The sequence below is a fragment of the Scyliorhinus torazame genome, chromosome 10, assembly GCF_047496885.1.
Source record: "Scyliorhinus torazame isolate Kashiwa2021f chromosome 10, sScyTor2.1, whole genome shotgun sequence".
Lineage (NCBI taxonomy): Eukaryota > Metazoa > Chordata > Chondrichthyes > Carcharhiniformes > Scyliorhinidae > Scyliorhinus > Scyliorhinus torazame.
In genome coordinates, this window is record NC_092716.1 from 22,155,735 (window position 1) to 22,179,793 (window position 24,059).

Here is a 24,059-nt window from a genome sequence, read left to right on the forward strand (position 1 = left end):
TCTATAAATTTAAATGAACAGAAAATCAATAACTTTGGGTTCAAGGTTTCCCAGCTAGTTCTGGCCTGGCGTGCAGTCACAGTCATGTGGTTGTTGTGTTGATTGAGTATTTGATCATTCTTGTCTAAACTTGTATTGCTCAATCCCATTCCTGACTGGATATTACCTGAGCTGTTCTTAAAGATGCTAATTCTGATAACATTAGCTATCTGTCACTGGACTATTCCTTTCACCCACATGGAAGTAAAGCATCCTATAATCCTGAACCTTGTTCCTAAATGCCAACGTGCTCCTGCCCCTTACCCCTTTACCCGCAGTCCACGTTTAGCAGCTCGCGTACACCTCCAGACATGACGTGCTCTCTGGGAACAGTCACCCTGGGGGGAATGGTGCTAAAGTTCAGCACTAATTCGACAATCTGACTCAGCCAGATGGATTGTAAATGTGGAGAGTGAGGGAGGTGGGGAATGACAGCATCGCACCCGCTCACTGCGTAGGCATCCTCGGAGGTCAGAGTCCAGGTATGTCATCAAGAACTGCAAGAAGAACTTGGTTTCCTCGCTGAAAAGTTCCAGATGTATCTGGACAGTGCCCGGTTACAGTTCAAATTGCTGACACTGCATATTTGAATCTTTAGTGACATTTACACAAGAAAATTGATCCATTCTTTTTTTTTGAAATATATTTTATTGAAGTTTTTCAAACAAAGATTTTCCGTTTTTACAACTTAATAAAGGAATGTACATTAAACGTTATTTAAATAATATATTAAACTAACAACAGATGGAAAAATAAATAAACAAAAAGCAAATATCAACAACTAACTAAGAAAAAACAAGAACACAGAATAATCCTTCCCCCCCCCTCCCCCCTCCCCCCTGGGTTGCTGCTGCTGTCTTTTCTGTTTTTCCATTATTGTTCCGCGAGATAGTCAAGGAACGGTTGCCACCGCCTGGTGAACCCCTGAGCCGATCCTCTTAACGCATATTTTATTCGTTCCAGTCTTATGAACCCTGCCATGTCGTTTATCCAGGCCTCCACGCCCAGGGGCTTCGCTTCTTTCCACATAAGTAGAATCCTTCGCCGGGCTACTAGGGACGCAAAGGCCAGAACGTCGGCCTCTTTCGCCTCCTGCACTCCCGGTTCTTCTGCAACCCCAAATATAGCCAACCCCCAGCTTGGTTTGACCCGGACCCCCACCACCTTTGAGATCACTCTTGTCACACCCACCCAGAACTCATGCAGTGCCGGACACGACCAGAACATGTGGTTCGCCGAGCTTCCCGAGCACCTCCCACACCTGTCCTCCACCCCAAAAAACCTGCTCAGTCTTGCTCCCGTCATATGTGCTCTATGTAGAACCTTAAATTGAATCAGGCTAAGTCTGGCACACGAGGACGAGGAATTTACCCTACTTAGGGCATCTGCCCACAGCCCCTCCTCAATCTCTTCCCCCAGCTCCTCTTCCCATTTTCCCTTCAGCTCCTCTACCATCGCCTCCCCCTCGACTCTCATCTCCCTGTATATTTTGGACACTTTACCTTCTCCAACCCATGCCCCCGAAATCACTCTATACTGGACCCCTTGTGTCGGGAGCCGCGGAAATTCCCTCACCTGTTGCCTCACTTGCATGTATCGGAAAGCATTCCCTGGTGGCAACTTATGTTTTTCTTCCAATGCTCCAAAACTCGCAAACGTCCCGTCCACAAACAGGTCCTTCAGCTTCCTAATTCCTGCTCGCTGCCAACATTGAAATCCCCCATCTATCCTCCCCGGGACAAACCTGTGGTTATTCCTTATCGGGGACCACACCGAGGCACTCGTCACTCCCCTATGTCGTCGCCACTGCCCCCAGATCTTCAAGGTCTCCACCACCACTGGGTTTGTGGTGTACCTTTTCGGGGAGAACGGTAGCGGCGCCGTCGCCAGCGCTTTTAGACTCGTTCCCTTACAGGACGCCATCTCCAACCTTTTCCACGCCGCACCTTCTTCTTCCCTCATCCACTTACAGACCATCGACACATTGGCGGCCCAATAGTAGTCACTCAGACTCGGCAGTGCCAATCCCCCTCTGTCCCTACTGCGCTGCAGGAACCCCCTCTTTACCCTCGAGGTCTTTCCCGCCCACGCAAAGCTCATAATGCTCCTGTCTTTTTTTTGAAGAAGGCCTTTGTAATCAGGATGGGGAGGTACTGAAACACGAAATGAAACCTCGGGAGGACCACCATTTTAACCGCCTGTACTCTGCCCGCCAATGACAGGGGCACCATATCCCACCTCTTAAAGTCCTCCTCCGTCTGCTCTACCAATCGCGTCAGGTTAAGTTTTGTAGGGTTCCCCAGTTCCTGGCCAACTGAATTCCCAGGTATCGAAAATTCCTTGCTACTCTCCTCAGCGGCAGAGCATCTATCCCCCTGCCCTGTTCCCCGGGGTGCATCACAAAAAGTTCGCTCTTTCCCATATTTAATTTGTATCCCGAGAACTCTCCAAACTCCCTGAGTATCTGCATTACTTCTGGCATCCCCTCTACCGGGTCCGCCACATATAGCAGCAAATGGTCTGCATATAGTGACACTCGATGTTCCTCTCCCCCTCTAAGCACCCCCCTCCACTTCTTAGAGTCCCTCAGCGCTATGGCCAATGGTTCAATTGCCAACGCAAACAGTAACGGGGACAGGGGGCACCCTTGTCTTGTACCCCTATGTAATCGAACGTATCCCGATCTTTGCCTGTTTGTAACGACGCTTGCCACCGGGGCCGCATACAGGAGTCTAACCCATCTAATGAACCCCTCCCTGAACCCAAATCTCTTCAGCACCTCCCACAAATAGTCCCACTCCACCCTATCGAATGCCTTCTCTGCATCCATCGCCACCACTATCTCTGCCTCCCCCTCCGGTGGGGGCATCATCATCACCCCCAGCAACCTTCGTACATTGGCATTCAGTTGTCTCCCCTTAACAAACCCTGTCTGGTCGTCATGTACCACCCCGGGACACAATCGTCTATCCTTGTCGCCATCACTTTGGCCAGCAGTTTGGCGTCTACGTTTAGGAGGGAGATGGGCCTGTATGACCCGCACTGCAGCGGGTCTTTGTCTCGTTTCAGAATTAGCGATATCGTCGCCTCCAACATTGTCGGGGGTAATGTCCCCCTTTCCTACGCCTCATTAAAGGTTCTCGCCAAAAGTGGGGCCAACAGGTCCATATACTTCCAATAAAATTCCACCGGGAACCCGTCTGGTCCCGGGGCCTTCCCTGCTTGCATGTTCCCAATTCCTTTGATCACCTCATCCACCTCAATCTGCGCCCCCAGACCTGCCACCTCCTGCCCCTCCACCCTCGGGAACTCGAGCTGGTCCAAAAAGTGTATCATTCCCTCATTCCCCTCCGGAGGTTGGGACTTGTACAGCCTCTCATAGAATGTCTTGAACACTTTGTTCACTTTCCCTGCTCTCTGCTCCATCTTTCCCGTTTCGTCCCTAACTCCTCCAATCTCTCTCGCCGCCCCCCTCTTCCGAATTTGTTGGGCCAGCAGCCGGCTCGCCTTTTCCCCATATTCATATTGTATCCCCTGTGCCTTCCTCCACTGTGTCTCTGCCTTTCCCGTGGTCAGCAGGTCAAACTCCGTCTGTAATCTTCGTCTTTCCCTGTATAGCCCTTCGTCTGGGGCCTCCGCATACTTCCTATCCACCCTCAAAATTTCCCCTACTAATCTCTCTCTTTCTTTACCCTCTTGTTACCCCTTGTGGGCTCTGATGGAGATCAGCTCTCCTCTAACCACCGCCTTCAGCGCTTCCCATACTACTCCCACCTGGACCTCTCCATCGTCATTGACCTCCAGGTATCTTTCGATACATCCCCTCACCCTTCCGCATACCCCCTCGTCCGCCAGTAGTCCCATGTCTAATCGCCAGAGTGGCGCTGGTCCCTTTCCTCTCCTAGTTCCAGCTCCACCCAATGCGGGGCGTGGTCTGAACCGACTATGGCCGAGTACTCCGTTCCTGCCACTTTCGGGATCAGGGCCCTTCCAAAACAAAAAAGTCTATCCGGGAATATACCTTATGGACGTGGGAGGAAAAGAAAAACTCTTTATCCATCGGTCTGGCGAATCTCCACGGATCCACTCCCCCATTTGCTCCGTGAATCCCTTAAGCACCTTGGCCGCTGACGGCCTTCTCCCGGTCCTGGATCTGGACAGGTCCAGCCCTGGGTCAAGCACTGTGTTAAAGTCCCCCCCCCCCATTGACAAGTTTCCCACCTCCAGGTCCGGGATACGTCCCAGCATTCGCTTCATGAATCCCGCATCATCCCAGTTCGGGGCATATTCGTTCACCAGCACAACCGCCTCACCCTGCAATCTGCCACTCACCATCACATACCTGCCCCCACTGTCCACCACTATGGTCTTAGCCTCGAACGATACACGTTTCCCCACCAGTATTGCCACCCCTCTGTTTTTCGCGTCCAACCCTGAGTGGAATACCTGTCCCACCCATCCTTTCCTTAGTCCAACCTGATCCGCCAACTTCAGGTGCGTCTCCTGGAGCATAACTACGTCCGCCTTCAGTCTCTTTAAGTGCGCAAACACCCTTGCCCTCTTCATCGGCCCATTTAAACCTCTCACATTCCACGTGATCAGCCGGATTGGGGGGCCATTCACCCCCCCCCCATCGTCGACTAGCCATCCCCTTTTTTAAACCATCTCCTCACCCAGGTCTCACGCACCCGTCTGTCCCCCAGACGGCACCCTCCCGTCCCGACCACCTCGTCTCGTATCAGCTCCCCCTTACTCTCAGCAGCAGCAACCCAGTTAACCCCCCCCCCCCCCCCAGATCCCCCTCTAGCTTGACTACTCCCCCATATTGCTTCCGGATGTCAGCTAACTCTGGCTGACCTCGGCTTCCCCCGTTCATCCTTTGACCTCCCTGCGTGTGAGGCCCCCTTCCTTCCTGCGCCCTTTTTCCCGCCATAGTTTCCATAGCGCGGGGAAATACCCGCGCCTTCCTCTCGGCCCCGCCCCTAATGGCGCAGTTCCCTCATTCCCCTTCCCTGTCCCCTTTTCCACCGGCGCCCACATTTCTTCATGTCCCCCACATCGGGGGGAGAAAAATTCCCCGTCCAATATTATTATACATTAGCCCTCCCCTCTCCCCACTTTACATTTCTGTGCCACCACCTCGCTACCCCTCTCCGGGCATCAATTTCTCAAGTCTAGTCCAATTTCTCTTCCTGAATGAATGTCCATGCCTCTCGAAGTAGTGGTGTTTGCCCTGATGTGTGACCCACAATCTCGCCGGCTGCAGCATCCCGAATTTGACCTTCTTCCTATGGAGCACCGCCTTGGCCCGGTTGAAACTCGCCCTCCTTCTCGCCACCTCCGCACTCCAGTCTTGATACACGCGTATCACCGCGTTCTCCCACTTGCTACTCCGTGTCTTCTTAGCCCAGCTCAGGACCATCTCCCTGTCCCTGTAGCGATGGAACTTCACCACTATTGCTCTTGGTGTTTCACCTGCCTTTGGTCTTCTCACGAGGACCCGGTACGCTCCCTCCACTTCCAGGGGGCCCGTTGGGGCCTCAGCTCCCATTAGAGTATGGAGCATCATACTCACATACGTCCCAGCATCAGCTCCCTCTGTTCCTTCGAGGAGACCTAAAATCCGTAGGTTCTTCCTCCTCGAGCTGTTCTCCAGGGCTTCCAGCCTTTCTATGCACCTCTTGTGTAGTGCCTCGTGCGTCTCCGTTTTTACCACCAGACCCTGTATCTCGTCTTCGTTCTCGGCTGCCTTTGCCTTCACTCCGCAGAGGTCCATCGCCTGGACCTTTTGTGTTTCCTTTAGTCCCTCGATTGCCAGTAACATCGGCGCCAGCACCTCTTTCTTGAGCTCCTCCACACATCGTCGGAGGAACTCCTGCTGTTCCGGGCCCCATACCATCTGGGCTCCCTCGGCCGCCATCTTGCTTCTCCCTTCTCTTCTCTGCCGCTGCTCCAAAGGAGCCTCCGCAATCTGGCCACTACTGTCGCTCCTTTCCATCCACACCTGGGGGGACTCCTTCCTTTGTCACCTCACACTGGGTTTGGCCGCAAAATATTTCCGTTGGGTCTCCCGATAGGAGCCCAAAAGTCCGTTGAAACGGGAGGTGCCGAGACGTGCGGCTTAGCTGGTCATTGCCGCAACCGGAAGTCAAAATTGATCCATTCTTATCACTTACCTTTCAACGGTCGTTGATAGGGCGGCACGGTAGCACAGTGGTTAGCACTGTTGCTTCATAGTGTCATTGTCCCAGGTTCGATTCCCACTTGGCTCACTGTCTGTGTGAAGTCTGCACGTTCTCCGCGTGTCTGCGTGGGTTTCCGCCGGTTGCTCCGGTTTCCTCCCACAAGTCCCGAAAGACGTGCTTGTTAGGTGAATTGGACATTCTGAATTCTCCCTCTGTGTACCCGAACAGGCGCCGCAGTGTGGCGACTAGGGGCTTTTCACAGTAACTTCATTGCAGTGTTAATGTAAGCCTACTTGCGACAATAATAAAGATTATTATTAGTATGCTGTCCTGTTCTATTTTGTTCCTAATTTTCTCCTTTTATTTAACGCAGACAATTGTGAAGTATTTTGCCTACTTTGCTGGTGCCCTGTCCAATACCTTTTTCCTTGTTACGTTTGGTACGGGCGTTTACTGGCTCATCGTGTACAAGGTAAGGGTCACAGTCTATTACTGACCAGCAGCCAAACACTCAAGGGGAAGGAAGATTTGCATTTATGTAGAGTCGTTCAGTACTCAGGGCTTTTCAGAAGCGCTTTAATGTCAAAGAAATATTTGGAAGTGCAGTCACTGTTGTCATATCAGCAAGAAGCCACAAACATTAAGCACAGAAAATTCTGTTTTCTGGTAGTGTTGGATTGTTGGATGTGGGATATGTAAGAGCCAGGACATCGGGAAGAATCCCCCCAACCCCCTACTCCCGCCTTCCAAACTAATGGCCGTGGGATCAATTGACTCCACCTGAGAGAGCAGACACTGCCTCGGTTTACCATCCCACCTGACTGTCCAACATTGCCTCAGTGCCGATGTTGGAGTGTCAGCCCGGGTTCTGTACTCCCATCCCTGGAGTAGGACTTAGCCCGAAACCTTCTGACTCCAGTGGGCGATGGGGGGGGGGGGGGGGGGGGGGGCGCCCACTGAGGAATAACCCAGCCACGGTTCTGTAATATATTGAAACCAATGGACAGAAGGTCAGGTCTGGCAGTGTGCTGTTCTGTGAACGATGTGCTGCACATCATCGCCTACCAGGAAGGATGATGACACTACAACAACAGCTTACATTTATGTAGCACCTTTAACATGGTACAGGATCTCAAAGCGCTTCACAGGACCGTCATCAGACAAAGGTTTGACACTGAGTCACATGAGGAGATATTGGGACAGGTGACCAAAAATATGGTCGTGAAGGTGGGTTTTAATAATCCTTAAGTATCCTGGAGAGGCAGAGAGGCTTAAGGGGAGGAATTCCAAAGCTTCTCGGCTTGAGGCAGCTGAAGGTGCATCCAGAGGTGATAACCAGGAGAATGCTAGAGGCACAATAGGAGGAGCACAGAATCTTGGAGGGTGGCAGATTTGGAGAGTTTACTTAGGTCCCCCTGATGTTAATTCTGTTCCTTCACAACACTGAGCTTACCTGCTTTGCTAAAGCACCTCCCCTGATTAAGTCACGAATCCTCAAGCTTTGAATCAAGATATACTTCTGATAAATTGATGGGAGGAAATGGGTGAGGGGGACGACGTGATTAAACTGATGGTCAGTAGGGCAAGGCCTTTGTTAAAATTATATTCCCTTGGCAAACATTAAAATCTAAGTGGAATGTACCACGTCACGCATGCACAACATTGTCAGGAAGGCTCAAACATTGTTCAAGACCCAGCTGCGTGGAAAATGGGGTTGGGCAGACAGCATTCGGTGCTGATACACTCTTTCTTTCCTTTTACATATCTTCACAGGGTCAGCAGTCCACAGTTGAGGTAACACTGCCCCCTGCTGGTGGGAAGATTGAAACTGACTTCATCATCTATGTGTCTTGTGCATTTGGATTGAAGGTACAACGTTAGCAGCGGACGCGTCTGGTGAACTTCCTCCTGGTGCCTCTGAAACCTCTGTTCAGCCTCGAATGCCTGCCGTTTAATGTGGGTCTAGCACTTTCCCTCCCCTCACTCTTCAGATCGTCATCCAGGGCGACTAAAACTGCAAAACGCCAACACCAATAAGAATGGATTTCAGTAGCTGCTTTTTAGGAATAAGGATTACATAAGAACTAGGAACAGGAGTCGGCCATCTGGCCCCTCGAGCCTGCTCCATATTTAATGAGATCATGGTTGATCTTTGTGGACTCAGTTCCACTCTCCGGCCCGTACATCATATCCCCGAATCCCTTTATTCTTTAGAAAGGCATCTATCTTTTTCTTAAAAACGTTGAAAGAAGGAGCCTCAACTGCTTCACTGGGCAAGGAATTCCAGAGATTCACCCTTTGGGTGAAGAAGTTCCTCCTACACTCCGTCCTAAATCTACCTCCCCTTGTTTTGAGGCTATGCCCCCTAGTTCTGCTTTCCCCGACCAGTGGAAACAACCTGCCCGCATCTATCCTATCTATTCCCTTCATAATTTTATATGTCTCAATAAGATCCCCCCCGCATCCTTCTAAACTCCAATGAGTACAGTCCCAGTCTACTCAACCTCTCTTCATAATCTAATCCCCTCAACTCTGGGATCAACCTAGTGAATCTCCTCTGCACTCCCTCCAGTGCCAATATGTCCTTTCTCAGGAAAGGAGACCAAAACTGAACACAATACTCCAGATGCGGCCTCACCAACACCCTATACAATTGCAGCATAACCTCACTAGTCTTGAACTCCATCCCTCTAGCAATGAAAAACAAAACTCGATTAGCCTTCTTAATCACCTGTTGCGCCTGCACACCAACTTTTTGCGACTCGTGCACCAGCACACCCAGGCCCCTCTGCACAGCAGCATGTTTTAACATCTTACCATTTAAATAATAATCCATTCTGCTGTTATTCCTCCCAAAAAGGATAGCCTCACACTTAGCAACATTGAATTCCATCTGCCAGACCCTAGCCCATTCACCTAACCTATCCAAATCCTTCTGCAGACTTCCGGTATCCTCTGCACTTTTTGCTTTACCACTCATCTTAGTGTCGTCTGCAAACTTTGACACATTGCACTTGGTCCCCAATTCCAAATCGTCTATGTAAGTTGTGAACAACTGCGGGCCCAACACTGATCCTTGAGGGACCCCACTAGTTACAGGTTGCCAACCAGAGAAACACCCATTTATCCCCACTCTCTGCTTTCTGTTAGTTAACCAATCCTCTACCCATGCTACCACTTTACCCTCAATGCCATGCATCTTTAGTTTATGCAGCAACCTTTTGTGTGGCACCTTGTCAAAAGCTTTCCGGAAATCCAGATATACCACATCCATTGGCTCCCCGTTATCGACTGCACTGGTAACGTCCTCAAAAAATTCTACCAAATTAGTCAGACACGACCTACCCTTTGTGAACCCATGCTGCGTCTGCCCAATGGGGCAATTTCCCTCCAGGTGCCCTGCTATTTCCTCCTTAATGATAGATTCCAGCACTTTCCCTACAACCGAAGTTAAGCTTACCGGCCTATAATTACCCGCTTTCTGCCGACCTTTTTTAAACAGCGGTGTCACGTTTGCTACTTTCCAATCCTCTGGCACCACCCCAGAGTCTAGTGAATTTTGATAAATTATCACTAGTGCGTTTACAATTTCCCTAGCCATCTCTTTTAACACTCTGGCATGCATCCCATCAGGGCCAGGAGACTTGTCTACCTTTAGCCCCATTAGCTTGCCCAATACTGCCTCCTTAGTGATTACAATCATCTCAAGGTCCTCACCTATCATATCCTTATTTCCATCGGTCACTGGCATGTTATTTGTGTCCTCCACTGTGAAGACTGACCCAAAAAACCTGTTCAGCTCCTCAGCCATTTCCCCGTCTCCTATTATTAAATCTCCCTTCTCATCTTCCAAAGGACCAATATTTACCTTAGCCACTCTTTTTTGTCTTATATATTTGTAGAAGCTTTTACTATCTGCTTTTATGTTCTGAGCCAGTTTACTTTCATAGTCTACCTTACTCTTCTTAATGGCTTTTTTAGTAGCTTTCTGTTGTCCCCTAAAGACTTCCCAGTCCTCTAGTCTCCCACTAATTTTTGCCACTTTGTATGTTTTTTCCTTCAATTTGATACTCTCCCTCACCTCCTTAGATATCCACGGTCGATTTTTCCCCTTTCTACCGTCTTTCTTTTTTGTCGGTATGAACCTTTTCTGAACACTGTCAAAGATCGCTCGGAAGGTTCTCCATTGTTCCTCAACAGCTTCACCATGAAGTCTTTGCTCCTAGTCTACCTTAGCTAGTTCTTCGCTCATCCCATTATAATCGCCTTTGTTTAAGCACACAACACTAGTGTTTGATTTTACCTTGTCATCCTCCAACTGTATTTTAAATTCCACCATATTGTGGTCGCTCCTTCCAAGAGGATCCCGAACTATGAGATCATTAATCAATCCTGCCTCATTACACAGGACCAGATCTAGGACCGCTTGTTCCCTTGTAGGTTCCATTACATACTGTTCCAGGAAATTATCCCGGGCACATTCTATAAACTCCTCCTCAAGGCTGCCTTTACCAACCTGGTTAAACCAATCGATATGCAGATTAAAATCTCCCATGATAACCGCTGTACCATTTCTACATGCATCCGTTATTTCTTTGCTTATTGCCTGCCCTACCATCCTGTTACTATTTGGTGGCCTTATAGACTACTCCTATCAGTGACCTTTTCGCCTTACTATTCCTGATTTCCACCCAAATTGACTCAACCTTGTCCTCCATAGCACCAATATCATCCCTTACTATTGCCTCCGCGGGTGCCATCCTTAAACAACAAAGCTACACCACCGCCCTTACCGTCCATTCTATCCTTTCGTATAGTCTGATACCCTTGGATATTTAACTCCCAGTCGTGACCATCTTTTAACCATGTTTCAGTAATGGCCACTAAATCATAGTCATTCACGATGATTTGCGCCATCAACTCATTTACCTTATTTTGTATACTACGAGCATTCAGGTAAAGTACACTTATGCTGTTTTTTTATGTCTTTGTTATGAATCCTTACACCTTAATCATAAACTTTTCGCAATTTATTTTTCCTCTTACCCTTTCTCCTAATTTTCCTTGTCTTTGAACCCATATCTCTCCATAATAACCTGTCACGTAACCTGCTGCCTTGATCTCCATTAACCATTATACTGTCCATAGCTTTACACTTCCCTTCCCCCCAACTTGCTAGTTTAAAGTCCTTGTGACCAACCTATTTATCCTATTCGCTAGAACACTGGTCCCAGAATGGTTCAGGTGAAGACCGTCCCAACGGTACAGGTCCCTCCTGCCCCAGTACTGATGCCAATGCCCCATGAAATGGAATCCCTTCCCGCACCACTCCTTTAGCCACGTGTTAACTTCTCTAATTTTCTCAACCCTATGCCAATTGGCACGTGGCTCGGGTAGTAATCCAGAGATTATAACCCTGGAGGACCTGCTCTTTAATTTAGTCCCTAGTGTTTGATAATCCCCAAACAGGTCCTCTTTCCTAGTCTTACCTATGTTGTTAGTCCCAACGTGGACCACAACAACTGGATCCTCCCCCTCCCTCTCCAAAATCCTTTCAAGCCGATCAGAGATGTCCCTCACCCTGGCACCGGGCAGGCAACATACCATGCGGGACTCTCGATCTGGCTTACAAAGGATGCCATCAATCCCCCTAATTATAGAATCCCCTACAACTACCACTTGTCTTTTTGCTCCCCCCTCTTGAATGGCTTCCTGTACCACGGTGCAGTGGTCAGTCAACGCATCCTCCCTACTACCCTCTTCCTCATCCACACAGGGAGCAAGTACCTCATACCTGTTGGACAAGGTCAAGGGCTGAGGCTCCTAAACTCAGGATCCCCCTACCTGCCTCCCTTGCAGTCACACCACTCTATCCCTGACCACTGACCGAATTAACAGAACTTATTCTACCGGGTGTGACTGCCTCCTGAAACAAAGCGTCCAGGTAATGTTCCCCCTCCCTGATGTGCCGCAGTGTGTGCAGCTCGGTCTCCAGCTCATCAATTCTGAGCCGAAATTCCTCGAGCAGCCAACACTTGCTGCAGATGTGGTCACTGACGGTCTCAATGGGATCCACCAGTTCCATCATCATACAGCAACAGCACATCACCTGTCCAGCCATATTCAACTAGTTAATTAATTTAAATATTTTTTTTAAAACATTTGTTTTTTGTATAAACTCAAGGATAAACCCGAACACCAACAAAAACGCAGCCCTCTCTGGCCACTCACCCGAACTCAGTCACTCGCCTAAACTCAGATGCACTCTGTTCCAATCAGCACTCAGTCACTCACCTAAACTCAGATGCACTCTGTTCCAATCAGCACTCAGTCACTCACCTAAACTCAGATGCACTCTGTTCCAATCAGCACTCCGCGACTAAAGGCACTCCTGCCACACCTTTTGTGCACTCACCTCTCCCAGCACTGTCCCGGCTCTCTCCTCCCGCGCTTTTTAAATCTCCTGGCTCTCTCTTCTGGCGCTGTTTTCGCTGTCCAGGCTCTCTCTGGTCCCGCGCTGTTTTCGCTGTCCCGGCTCTCTCCTCCCGCGCTTTTTAAATCTCCCGGCTCTCTCCTCCGGCGCTGTTTTCGCTGTCCCGGTTCTCTCCTCTTGGATTCTTGGAGAATTTCCAACTACTTGTCGCTTTGGGGACAGTCGCCGAGCATCTTCCTCTGAGATCTTTCTTTATGCAATTTGAGCAGATGTATTTTATGCCCCAGTGTGATTTTTGGGGATATGGCCAAGATTTTAAGGCCCCTCTCGCCCGACGGGTTATTACGGTCCCGCTGAAGTAAACAGCAATTTAAATGGCCCACCGGGGAGTGTGGGGGGCACGCTGTGAGGGTCCGTAAAAGCCTGACCTATGTGAGGAACAATTGTGTGTCTTTCCGTTGGCCCGTTTGAGATACCCTCAAATACGACTCAGGAGAGGAGTTCGATAGTACAAAGGCTTTAATAACCAGAAAACCAGACAGTTGCCAAGAAGTGTGCTCACTGCACGCTGCCTACTGAACGTAACCTTTTATACATCTCCCTGGGGGCGGAGTTCCCCAGGGTTCTAAACCCGGTCTTAAAGGGGCCTACGCATTAAGGGTACATATGTATACAGATATCATTCACCACACCATTGCCGTCTATTTATCCCCAATGCCCTGATTCGAATGTCAGGCTGATAACGCTTGGAAACTATTTGTGACGGTCCTGTGCCCCTGCACACGGGGAGTCGAAGCCAAGACCCGTCTTCAGGTGAACCTGGGTTAAAGGCAGGTCGGTACGTGAAGCAGGAAATGCAGGTGTACGCTGCCTGTTCCCGTTTTAAAGTCAGCCCCTCTGACCTTATTTCCATACTTCAATTTAACATCCCTTCTGGAAGCTCAAGGCCTGTCTTCACAGGTGTCCTTGTGTTAGATGCAGCCCAGCGCGTGAGTGCCATGAAAAGCTGTATCAAATCTACGGCTCCTCAGCACTGACCAATGATCAAGCTATCACCCGAACTTGTCATTCCGCTTCTCCCCCTCCCGGCCTCCAGTCGGAGGGGGGGGCTCCTGAGGACTGCCGCTGACCAGACAATCCTGCGCAAAAAACTATCACTTGGAAAATGCTTGGGTGGGGAATTTAAATTTGTTGAGATTTTTTTTTAGTATTGCCATGTGGCCTGTAAGTATCCAACGCAAATCTCCTCCTGCGAGTGTTGGCAGTGCTGGGGACAATATGTTCATGCGGAAGTGTTTTTCTTTCGTTTGTGGGAACAGGGGGCGAAATTCTCCGGAAACGGCGCGATGTCCGCCGACTGGCGCCCAAAACGGCGCAAATCAGTCAGGCATCGTGCCGCCCCAAAGGTGCGGAATGCTCCACATCTTTGGGGGCCGAGCCCCAACCTTGAGGGGCTCGGCCCGCGCCGGACAAATTTCCGCCCCGCCAGCTGGTGGGAAAGGCCTTTGGTGCCCCGCCAGCTGGCGCGGAAATGACATCTCCGGGCGGCGCATGCGCGGGAGCGTCAGCGGCCGCTCACGGCATTCCCACGCATGCGCAGTGGAGGGAGTCTCTTCCGCCTCCGCCATGGTGGAGACCGTGGCGGAGGCGGAAGGGAAAGAGTGCCCCCACGGCACAGGCCCGCCCGCGGATCGGTAGGTCCCGATTGCGGGCCAGGCCACCGTGGGGGCACCCCCCGGGGCCAGATCGCCCTGCGCCCCCCCCCGAGGACCCCGGAGCCCGCCCGCGCCGCCTTGTCCCGCTGGTAAGGTAGGTGGTTTAATCTACGCCGGCGGGACAGGCATTTTAGCGGCGGGACTTCGGCCCATCCGGGCCGGAGAATCGCGGGGGGGGCCCGCCAACCGGCGCGGCGCAATTCCCGCCCCCGCCGAATATCCGGTGATGGAGAATTCGGCAACCGGCAGGGGCGGGATTCACGCCAGCCCCCGGCAATTCTCCGACCCGGCGGGGGTCGGAGAATCTCGCCCAGGGTGTACAACACTGGCATGTAGGTGGCATCGTGTGTTTTGGTTAAAATCAAATTAACTTCTTGGCGTTTTTACGCAATAATGAAAGGTCTGCCAACAATTTTGTGAATTCGATTCACTATTACTATGAATATCATAACTACGCGTGAGTTCCTTTTTCTTTCAATGCGGGATTTACAGTTGTGTTCATGAATAAAACCACAGAATGCACGGGGTGAGGCAGAAGGAATTTTCTCTTCAGTTCTGGGATAGTCAAAGTCATTCGGTTTTTGGCTCAAATGTTGGGTTCTGAAGGGACAAAACCAATTGAGCAAACCCTGAGTTCAGCCCTGAATGATCCGAGTCTCAATGAGGATGAACGTTAAAATCCAAACGTTTTCTGTAACGGTTGACAGACGAGCATTAAATTTGTTTTTGGACCGAGCAATACTTATCACTGGGCATTGTCTGGCCATGCTGTCAGGATAAGGAGGTCTCTTGTCGTAAATATTGGAGATGAAAACTACCCATCATATTTCTCTCGAATTAGGTCTCTTAGGATTAACTTTGGGACATTTGGTTTCCTACAGGCCCTGGAACTGATTCACATCCTCATTGTTCAGGTGACGGTTTCCATCTTCCTGATAGACTGGGAAAAGCCAAAGGGCAGACCACTTCCTAAACCAGCAGGTAAGGTCCGGCATCGTTCTGTGGTTCTGTAATTGGTGATAAGTGTTCATAATGGGCTGCCAGGTTTCCTACATTACACCGGTGACTATACTTTGGAAGAAAATGTGCTTCATTGGCTAGTAAAACACTTTGGTACATTCTGAGGTTGTGAAAGCCACTAGATGAGTGCAACATCTTTCTGTCTTGATTGCTTTCTGCACTAGCTCTGCCCGTCAGTCCCTGCCACACACCCTATCCCCCAGCTGTTCAACATTGTCTTCTCAGGTCTAAAGGTTAAATGGCCTCTGCTCATCCCACTCGGAGCCACAGGTAAAATCAAAGGGGCCATTTTAACCTAACCCCCTCCCCCAGTAAATGTTGCCTTGGTGTCAAGGGCAGTCAGTCTCACCTCACCTGTGTCATTCAGTGCTTTTGTCCATGTTGAACCAAGGCTGTGGTGAGGTCAGGAGCTGAGTGGCCCTGGCAGAACCCAAACTGAGCGTCCGTGAGCAGGTTATTGCTGAGTAGGTGCCAGCACAGTGGATGTAACTACACCACATGAGTCGGTGGGTATGTTTGACCTCTTAAGAGATGCTTTTCAGGATGACCCTAAAGCACTTCCACTGTCTTCCTCAGAATCTCCTGCTCTGACCAAGTTCTGATTAGAGCAGTTACTTGGGAAGTTTTATGTCAGACATTCACAGCGCCAGGGTCCCAGGATCGATTCCCCGCTGGATCACTGTCTGTGCAGAGTCTGCACGTTCTCCCCGTGTCTGCGTGGGTTTCCTCCGGGTGCTCCGGTTTCCTCCCACAGTCCAAAGACGTGCAGGTTAGGTGGATTGGCCATGCTAAATTGCCCTTAGTGTCCAAAAAGGTTAGGAGGGGTTACTGGGTTATGGGAATAGTGTGGAGGTGAGGGCTTCAGTGGGTGGGTGCAGGCTCGATGGGCCAAATGGCCTCCTTCTGCACTGTATGTTCTCTGTTCTATATGACCAACACGGACCACCGTTCTGGCCACCAAGGATTTGGAGGATCTTGCAACGGCATCGCTATTTGAGCTTCTCCAGTGTTTTTAGGTGTTTGCTGCAGGCTGTCCAAATCTCTGGGTAGCACACTAGCATCCATTACTGCCAGGGGTGGGGGGTACGTAAAATATGTCAGGTGGCCAGCCCACCCCATCCCTGACCCACTCTCCATAATACGCGGTGGGGGAGGGAGCGGTTTGATAAAGGTGCCCATTAGCCATCTGCCCTTGTGCCTATTGAGGCACTTAGTTGTCCAATTGTTGCCCACTTAAGGCCTTCAACCCACCTTCATTGCCATAATAAACTGGAGAGTGGAAGGCCTTTTTCCCACTCACATACTCTTATTGATCAGTCTGGCTTTAGCACAGGGACTATGACAGCAGCCGACTTGGAGAATTGCACTGGTTTAATGATTCCCAGTTCCTCCAATCGCTTTAGTTCAGCTTCGACCCTTTGATGCAGGGCGTTAGGGACTGCTGTGGCCTCAGAAAACCTAGATGTGGAGTTTGGATCGACATAAATCTTGGCCTTCACACCCTTGATCAGCCCTAACTCATTGTGGAACACGTGCTCCCATTGGGACGTCTCGAAAACCACTCTTCGTGACTCTAAAGATTTCCAACCAATTCAGTTTAAATTTGCTGCAACCAGCCGCTTCCCATCAGGTGTTGTGCACCCCACAAAGACAGTCAAAGACACCTGGCCTTCTTGTTCGTTGTAAGCTACTGGTATGGTGGTCCCAAGGATTTTTAGCGATTTCCCCCATATAAGTCATCCGCTTGGCCGTTGTGCTACCCAAATTCAGGGTCTGAGCCCCTTCTCAAATAGCACGTCTGCTCCCCCACAACTGTGGCCGATTCCCTGGTATCGACTTCCATTCTCAAGGGTCTTCCATTCACTTGCAGAATTATGGGGCCGTCTCATTTCCTTTGATGACATTTGGACCGTACACTTCACGCTCCTCCTCTTCTCCGCTTGGTTCAGTGTACAGTGGATTGTTGCTGCTGCTGTTTTTTCTCGCATTGGCACGCTCTGACTCGTGGATCGACAAGCCTGGATATGACCTCATCGATCACATGTAAAACACACAAACTTGCAACAACGGCAAACTTCCTGCGGGTGATCTTCCCCCACACCGAAAACAATCCACCTCTGCCTTGGACGACCCATGTTGTTCCCGGTTCTCTGACTTAGATCTGGTCCCCAGGACAGTGTCAGCTTCTCTACTGTGCCTGTTGATCTCGCCCTGCATCTCACAGCCATGCTGCCCTACAAGCAATTCATTTCCCCTCTGGCACACTTTGGAGCCCAGCTGTGCCTTTTTTCGGCCCGCTCTGTCGCCTGAGCTATCTCAATCACTTCGTCTAATGTGATTTTAGTTTCAGCCGGGAGTTTTTTCTGAATGCTGACGTTGTTGATCCCGCAAACTAGGCAGTCACGCAGCATATCATTGAGTACTGTTCTGAACTCATTGCTCGGTCGTTCGACAAAGTCTGGTTATGAAAGCGGAGATGAACTCTTCTGGGTTCCTAACAGCAGAGTCGGACTTTTACCCTTGCAGGAAGCTCAAGGTCCTGGGGTTAAAATGGTCCTTGACCAACGTGACTATCTAGTCGAAGGAATTGGAGTCAGGAGCCTCCGCAGATTTCTTATCAGGTTGTAGATTTGAGGGCCTCAAGGTATCAGAATTATCATCTTCTCCTTGTCTTCCTCTGCTATTTCAGTCACTGTGAAGAAATCGTGGAGCCGTTCGATGTACTGACCCTAGTCTTCGGCCCCCTGGTCAAGCTTTCCGATCATCAGCCTCTTACTCATTTTTTCGGTGCTACCGCCGGAGGTTCCGATTCTCGTCTGTCTTTGGATTTTGCACCCTTCCCTCTTTGAATCCCGAACTAACGATTGAACCTATTATCTCGTCGCCAGTGTAGTGGCTCAAGACAATACACTGCAGACCTCCAGTAACAACTAAATGGGTTTTTTAACAGTCGGCAAACACAACTCTCTCTAGGCAAATAACAATTTTTACTCTGCAACTCCAGTGTCCCGGGTCCCTGCTACCAGAGCTTTCCCCCGATTGACTGGGCTTCACGTGGTCCTGCGCGATTGGACTCCAGATGGTCACGTGAACCGTAAAGCCTACTCCCTTAAAGGGGCCACGCTATCAGAGCAAGGGTCAGTCGTGTATTTCAGAAGGGTATTGGATAAGTCCCTGAAGAAAAGATATTTGCTGCATTTTGAGCTAAATTGCACTTGCGGAGATCCAGCGTTGACTTGATGGGCTGAATGGCCTCCTTCTATGCTGTAAAGAACAATTGATCCTATCTTATGCTTCTAGCTTGTCCCTACAACAACACCCACGACCATTCCTGATGTGATGTAGCTTTGGTTTATTAACTGCTGTATATCTGGCTGAATGCAACGACCCATCACACTGACCTCATCTTCCTCTACAGCAAACAAGTCGACTCCCTCCTCCGTCAGTATCTGGAGAACATATTTCATTGCTAATGAATGGAATGAGATTCAGACAAAGAGGAAGATAAACCCAATCCTGCAAATCTTCATCATTATATTGCTGCTGGAGGTGAGTGCCGTTTCACTTTGACCGAATGAATCGGATAGTCAACTGCAGGTAAAAAGTTCAGGTTTTATCTGCTGCTCCACCCGATGTCAGTGGAGGATTGAATGATTAGTTTGGCTTCCCATGTCTATGTGGGTGGCACCAATGAAAGAAGCATCTGTTAAAATGTTACAAGATTTAGTTTGTAAATAAACATCCAATTTCGAGTTACCTGCTGCTGGGGCTCCTGAATGTTGGGCCCAGATCCTGTGCGGCTTTCTTTTGTGTCACTTTGGCAGGTTCAGCGGAAGTTCCAAGTGACCCCATTGTGGGGCGTTAGAGTCTCTGGAAACTGTAATGGCGGAGTCTGTTAACTGTAATCGTGGGGTGTTACAGAGTCCATATTAACTGTAGTGGGGGAGTGTTGGAGTCTGTGTTAATTGCAATGGAGAGTGTTGGAGTCTGCATTAACTGTAATGTGGATTGTTGGAGCCTGGACTAACTGTAATGAATGTTGGAGTCTGTACTAATTGTAATTGGGAGTGTTGGAACCTATATTAACTATAATGGGGTATTTTGGAATCTGTATTTACTGTAATGGTGGAGTGATAGAGTCTGTGTTAACTATAATGTTGGCGAGTTAGAGTCTATAGTAACTGTAATGGGGAGTGTTGGGAGTCTATTTCATATATTTCATAGAATTTACAGTGCAGAAGGAGGCCATTCGGCCCATCGAGTCTGCACCGGCTCTTGGAAAGAGCACCCTACCCAAAACCGACACCTCCACCCTATCCCCATAACCCAGTAACCCCGTCCAACACTAAGTGCAATTTTGGACACTAAGGGCAATATATCATGGCCAATCCACCTAACCTCCACATCTTTGGACTGTGGGAGGAAACCGGAGCACCCGGAGGAAACCCACGCACACACGGGGAGGATGTGCGGACTCCACACAGACAGTGACCCAAGCCGGAATCGAACCTAGGACCCTGGAGCTGTGAAGCAATTGTGCTATCCACAAATGGAGTGTGTTGGAGTCTATATTAACTGTAAAGGGGAATGTTGAAGTCTATATTAGCTGTAATGGGGAATGTTGGAGTCTATATTAACTAATGGGGTGTGTTGGAGTTTTTATTAACTGTAATGGGGAATGTTGACGTCTATATGAGCTGTAATGGGGAATGTTGGAGTCTATATTAACTGTAGTGGGGTGTGTTGGAGTCTATATCAACTGTAATGGGGAATGTTGGAGTCTATATTGACTGTAATGGGGCGTGTTGGAGTCTATATTAACTAATTGGGCATGTTAGAGTCTATATTAACTGATATGGGGAGTGTTGGAGTCCATATCAACTGTAATAGGGAATGTTGGAGTCTATAGTAACTAATTGGGTGTTAGACTCTATATTGCCTGTAATGGGGCGTGTTGGAGTCTATATTAACTGTAATGGGGAATGTTGGACTCTATTGCCCCATTTAGAATACTGTGAGCAATTCTGGGCCCCACACCTCAGGAAGGACATACTGGCAGTGGAGCGGGTCCAGCGGAGATTCACACGGATGATCCCAGGAATGGTAGGCCTAACATACGATGAACGTCTGAGGATCCTGGGATTATATTCATTGGAGTTTAGGAGGTTGAGGGGAGATCTAATAGAAACTTACAAGATAATGAATGGCTTAGATAGGGTGGACGGAGGGAAGTTGTTTCCATTAGCAGGGGAGACTAGGAGCCGGGAGCACAGCCTTAGAATAAAAGGGAGTCACTTTAGAACAGAGATGAGGAGAAATGTCTTCAGCCAGAGAGTGGTGGGTCTGTGGAGTTCATTGCCACAGAGGGTGGTGGAGGCCGGGACGTTGAGTGTCTTTAAGACAGAAGTTGATAAATTCTTGATTTCTCGAGGAATTAAGGGCTATGGAGAGAGAGCGGGTAAATGGAGTTGAAATCAGCCATGATTGAATGGTGGAGTGGACTCGATGGGCCGAATGGCCTTACTTCCGTTCCTATGTCTTATGGTCTTATGGACCACATGTCCATCCTCCTGCAGGTCCTCAAGCTGACGGCACCGGCCTATCCCAGGTGGCCCCTTCTCCAGTCTCCCATGAGACCCCCGCGGGGGGAGGCTCCGAGGAAGACACGATCAAAGCATCACAGCTGTCACCCCCACCCTCCACCTGCACAGATACACACACCTCGGTGAGAAACGTTTGTCAGGCTTCTGGGGCACAATCTGGTGAGCACCACACAGCTGCTGATGTACATCAGGTGGAGGCAGGAACCCCCAGGCGAGACAGCAGTCAGATGTCTGCTGGATCCCTGGGCCCAGCTGGGTCCCAGCCTCTGGCACAGGGTTACCCAGAGCTAATGGAAACAATCGGGTGCGGCCGGGACATTCAGAGGGAGATTTCAGTGACACTCCAGCAGGTCCATAGCCAATTGGAGGAGTCCCAGAGATGTCGCCAGCAAGGCGTGGCACCGAGGCCAACACTGCTAGGGTGGTGACCGCAGTGGAGAGCCTGGTGCACGACGTCTGCACCATGCGTGAAGGTGTCCAAGGCATCGATCAGTCGTTGACGGCCATGGCTAAGGGTCACGACAGAATGTCCGACTCACTGGGGTATGTTGTCCAGTACCAGACTGACCTTGATGAGGTGCTGTGGGACATGTCCCGCTCTCAGATGGGAAACGCCGAGGCGCTGCGGAGTTTGTCCTAGTGACAGGTCGGCTTTGCTGAGTGTGGTGGTATGTATTAAGGGTAACACGGTACACCATGAATGCCGAGGAGCTATTGGAGGACAGATGCTGGGTCCCGATTGGATCTGCCACCTACTGGGCTCCACCCAGATAGGCGGTGTATAAGAACCCATTTTACTCCCCTTAGAATAAAAGGGAGTCACTTTAGAACAGAGATGAGGAGAAATGTCTTCAGCCAGAGAGTGGTGGGTCTGTGGAGTTCATTGCCACAGAGGGCGGTGGAGGCCGGGACGTTGAGTGTCTTTAAGACAGAAGTTGATAAATTCTTGATTTCTCGAGGAATTAAGGGCTATGGAGAGAGAGCGGGTAAATGGAGTTGAAATCGGCCATGATTGAATGGTGGAGTGGACTCGATGGGCCGAATGGCCTTACTTCCACTCCTATGTCTTATGGTCTATATCAACTGTAATGGGGAATGTTGGAGTCTATATTGACTGTAATAGGGCATGTTGGAGTCTATATTAACTGAAATGGGGAATGTTGGAGTCTATATTAACTGTAGTGGGGTGTGTTGGAGTCTATATTAACTGTAATGGGGAATGTTGGAGTCTATATTGACTGTAATAGGGCATGTTGGAGTCTATATTAATTGAAATGGGGAATGTTGGAGTCTATATTAACTGTAATGGGGAATGTTGGAGTCTATATTAACTGTAATGGGGCATGTTGGAGTCTATATTAATTCCAAAAGTGTGTGCAGGAACAACGGGAAATGGATGGACATGTGTATAAATCACTGAAGCAGGCAGGACAGGTTGTAAGAGCCGTTAATAAAGCAGACGGTATCGTCGGCTTCATTAATAAAAAAAGGGGGGGCAGCACGGTAGCATTGTGGATAGCACAATTGTTTCACAGCTCCAGGGTCCCAGGTTCGATTCCGGCTTGGGTCACTGCCTGCGGAGTCTGCACATCCTCCCCGTGTGTGTGTGTGGGTTTTCTCCGGGTGCTCCGGTTTCCTCCCACAGTCCAAAGATGTGCAGGTTAGGTGGATTGGCCATGATAAATTGCCCTTAGTGTCCAAAACTGTCCTTAGTGTTGGGTGGGGTTACTGGGTTATGGGGATAGGGTGGAGGTGTGGACCTTGGGTAGGGTGCTCTTTCCAAGAGCCGGTGCAGACTCGATGGGCCGAATGGCCTCCTTCTGCACTGTAAATTCTATAATAATCTATGATATTAACTGTATGGGGCGTGTTGGAGTCTATATTAACTGTAATGGGCCAGTCCATGCAGTGGGGCCCACGGCGCTCACAGCCTCTGCCACCTGCACCCAGGCCTGGTGTACTGCGGTAGGCCTGCCCATCCTGGGGTACAGGGTGTCCTGCCACTCCTCCACAGCATCCAACAGGGTCATGAGCCCCACATCTGCAAACTGCAGTGCCGCACTCCGCGCTGCCATCGTGTTGTCTGGAATGAGTGTGTGTGTCGGGACTGAAGCGCGTTTATGCAGCTGCAGCTTGTCAACATCTCGAGTGCCAATCCCGACCCTGGCGAATCGGACACCGATTTTCATTGCAATTGCTCTAGTTCCATGTGGCGTTGGTACCAGCCCATTAACGGATCCGAAATTGCTCGGGACAGGCACCGCTTCCGTGGACGTAGTACACAACCGATTAGTGTGGTTGTCCAGTTCAGTTTCTGATCAATGGTGACCCCTGGATGTTGATTGTGGGGGATTCAGCGATGATAATGCTGTTGAATATCAAGGGATTATGGTTAGATCCTCTCTGCAGGAGATGGCCATTGCCTGGCACATGTGTGGAGTGAATTTAACTTGTCAGCCCGAGCCTGGATACTGTCCAGGTCTTGTTGCATTTGGACATGGATTGCGTTGGGCATGGTAGCTGTAATGGGGAGCGTTGGTGTCTTGGATGAATCTAATACTGGACTCTCATTAGCTGCATTGGAGTGTTAAATCCTGAGGTAGGCTTCATGACAAAACACTGAAACTGTCAGGTGGATTTGTTCCATGAACTCTGCTACTGCTATTGGGAACAAAACTCCCTTATAGTTGCTGTGTTACAATGTCAAACGCCTAGACACACAGGTTTGGAGATTAAATTCAGCTATAATCTGGGGCGAAATTCTCCGGAAACGGCGCGATGTCCGCCGACTGGCGGCCAAAACGGCGCCAATCAGACGGGCATCGCGCCGCCCCAAAGGTGCGGAATGCTCCGCATCTTTGGGGGCCGAGCCCCAACATTGCGGGGCTAGGCCGACGCCGGAGGAATTTCCGCCCCGCCAGCTGGTGGAAACGGCCTTTGTTGCCCCGCCAGCTGGCGCGGAAATGACATCTCCGGGCGGCGCATGCGCGGGAGCGTCAGCAGCCGTTGATAGTTTCCCACGCATGCGCAGTGGAGGGAGTCTCTTCCACCTCCGCCATGGTGG

General features: G+C 49.9%; 1 protein-coding gene across 4 annotated transcripts in view; it reads left to right on the forward strand.

Annotated features, from left to right (window-relative positions):
* LOC140430398 (meckelin-like) overlaps positions 1-24,059 on the forward strand; it is a 170,659-nt gene that overhangs the window by 101,935 nt on the left and 44,665 nt on the right. For all 4 annotated transcript variants that reach the window (XM_072517855.1, XM_072517856.1, XM_072517857.1 and 1 more), the window contains 4 exons: positions 6,598-6,696; positions 7,998-8,093; positions 15,254-15,353; positions 18,811-18,941. In XM_072517855.1, coding sequence (XP_072373956.1) covers positions 6,598-6,696; positions 7,998-8,093; positions 15,254-15,353; positions 18,811-18,941 — 426 coding nt within the window. The remainder of the gene's footprint in view (positions 1-6,597; positions 6,697-7,997; positions 8,094-15,253; positions 15,354-18,810; positions 18,942-24,059) is intronic.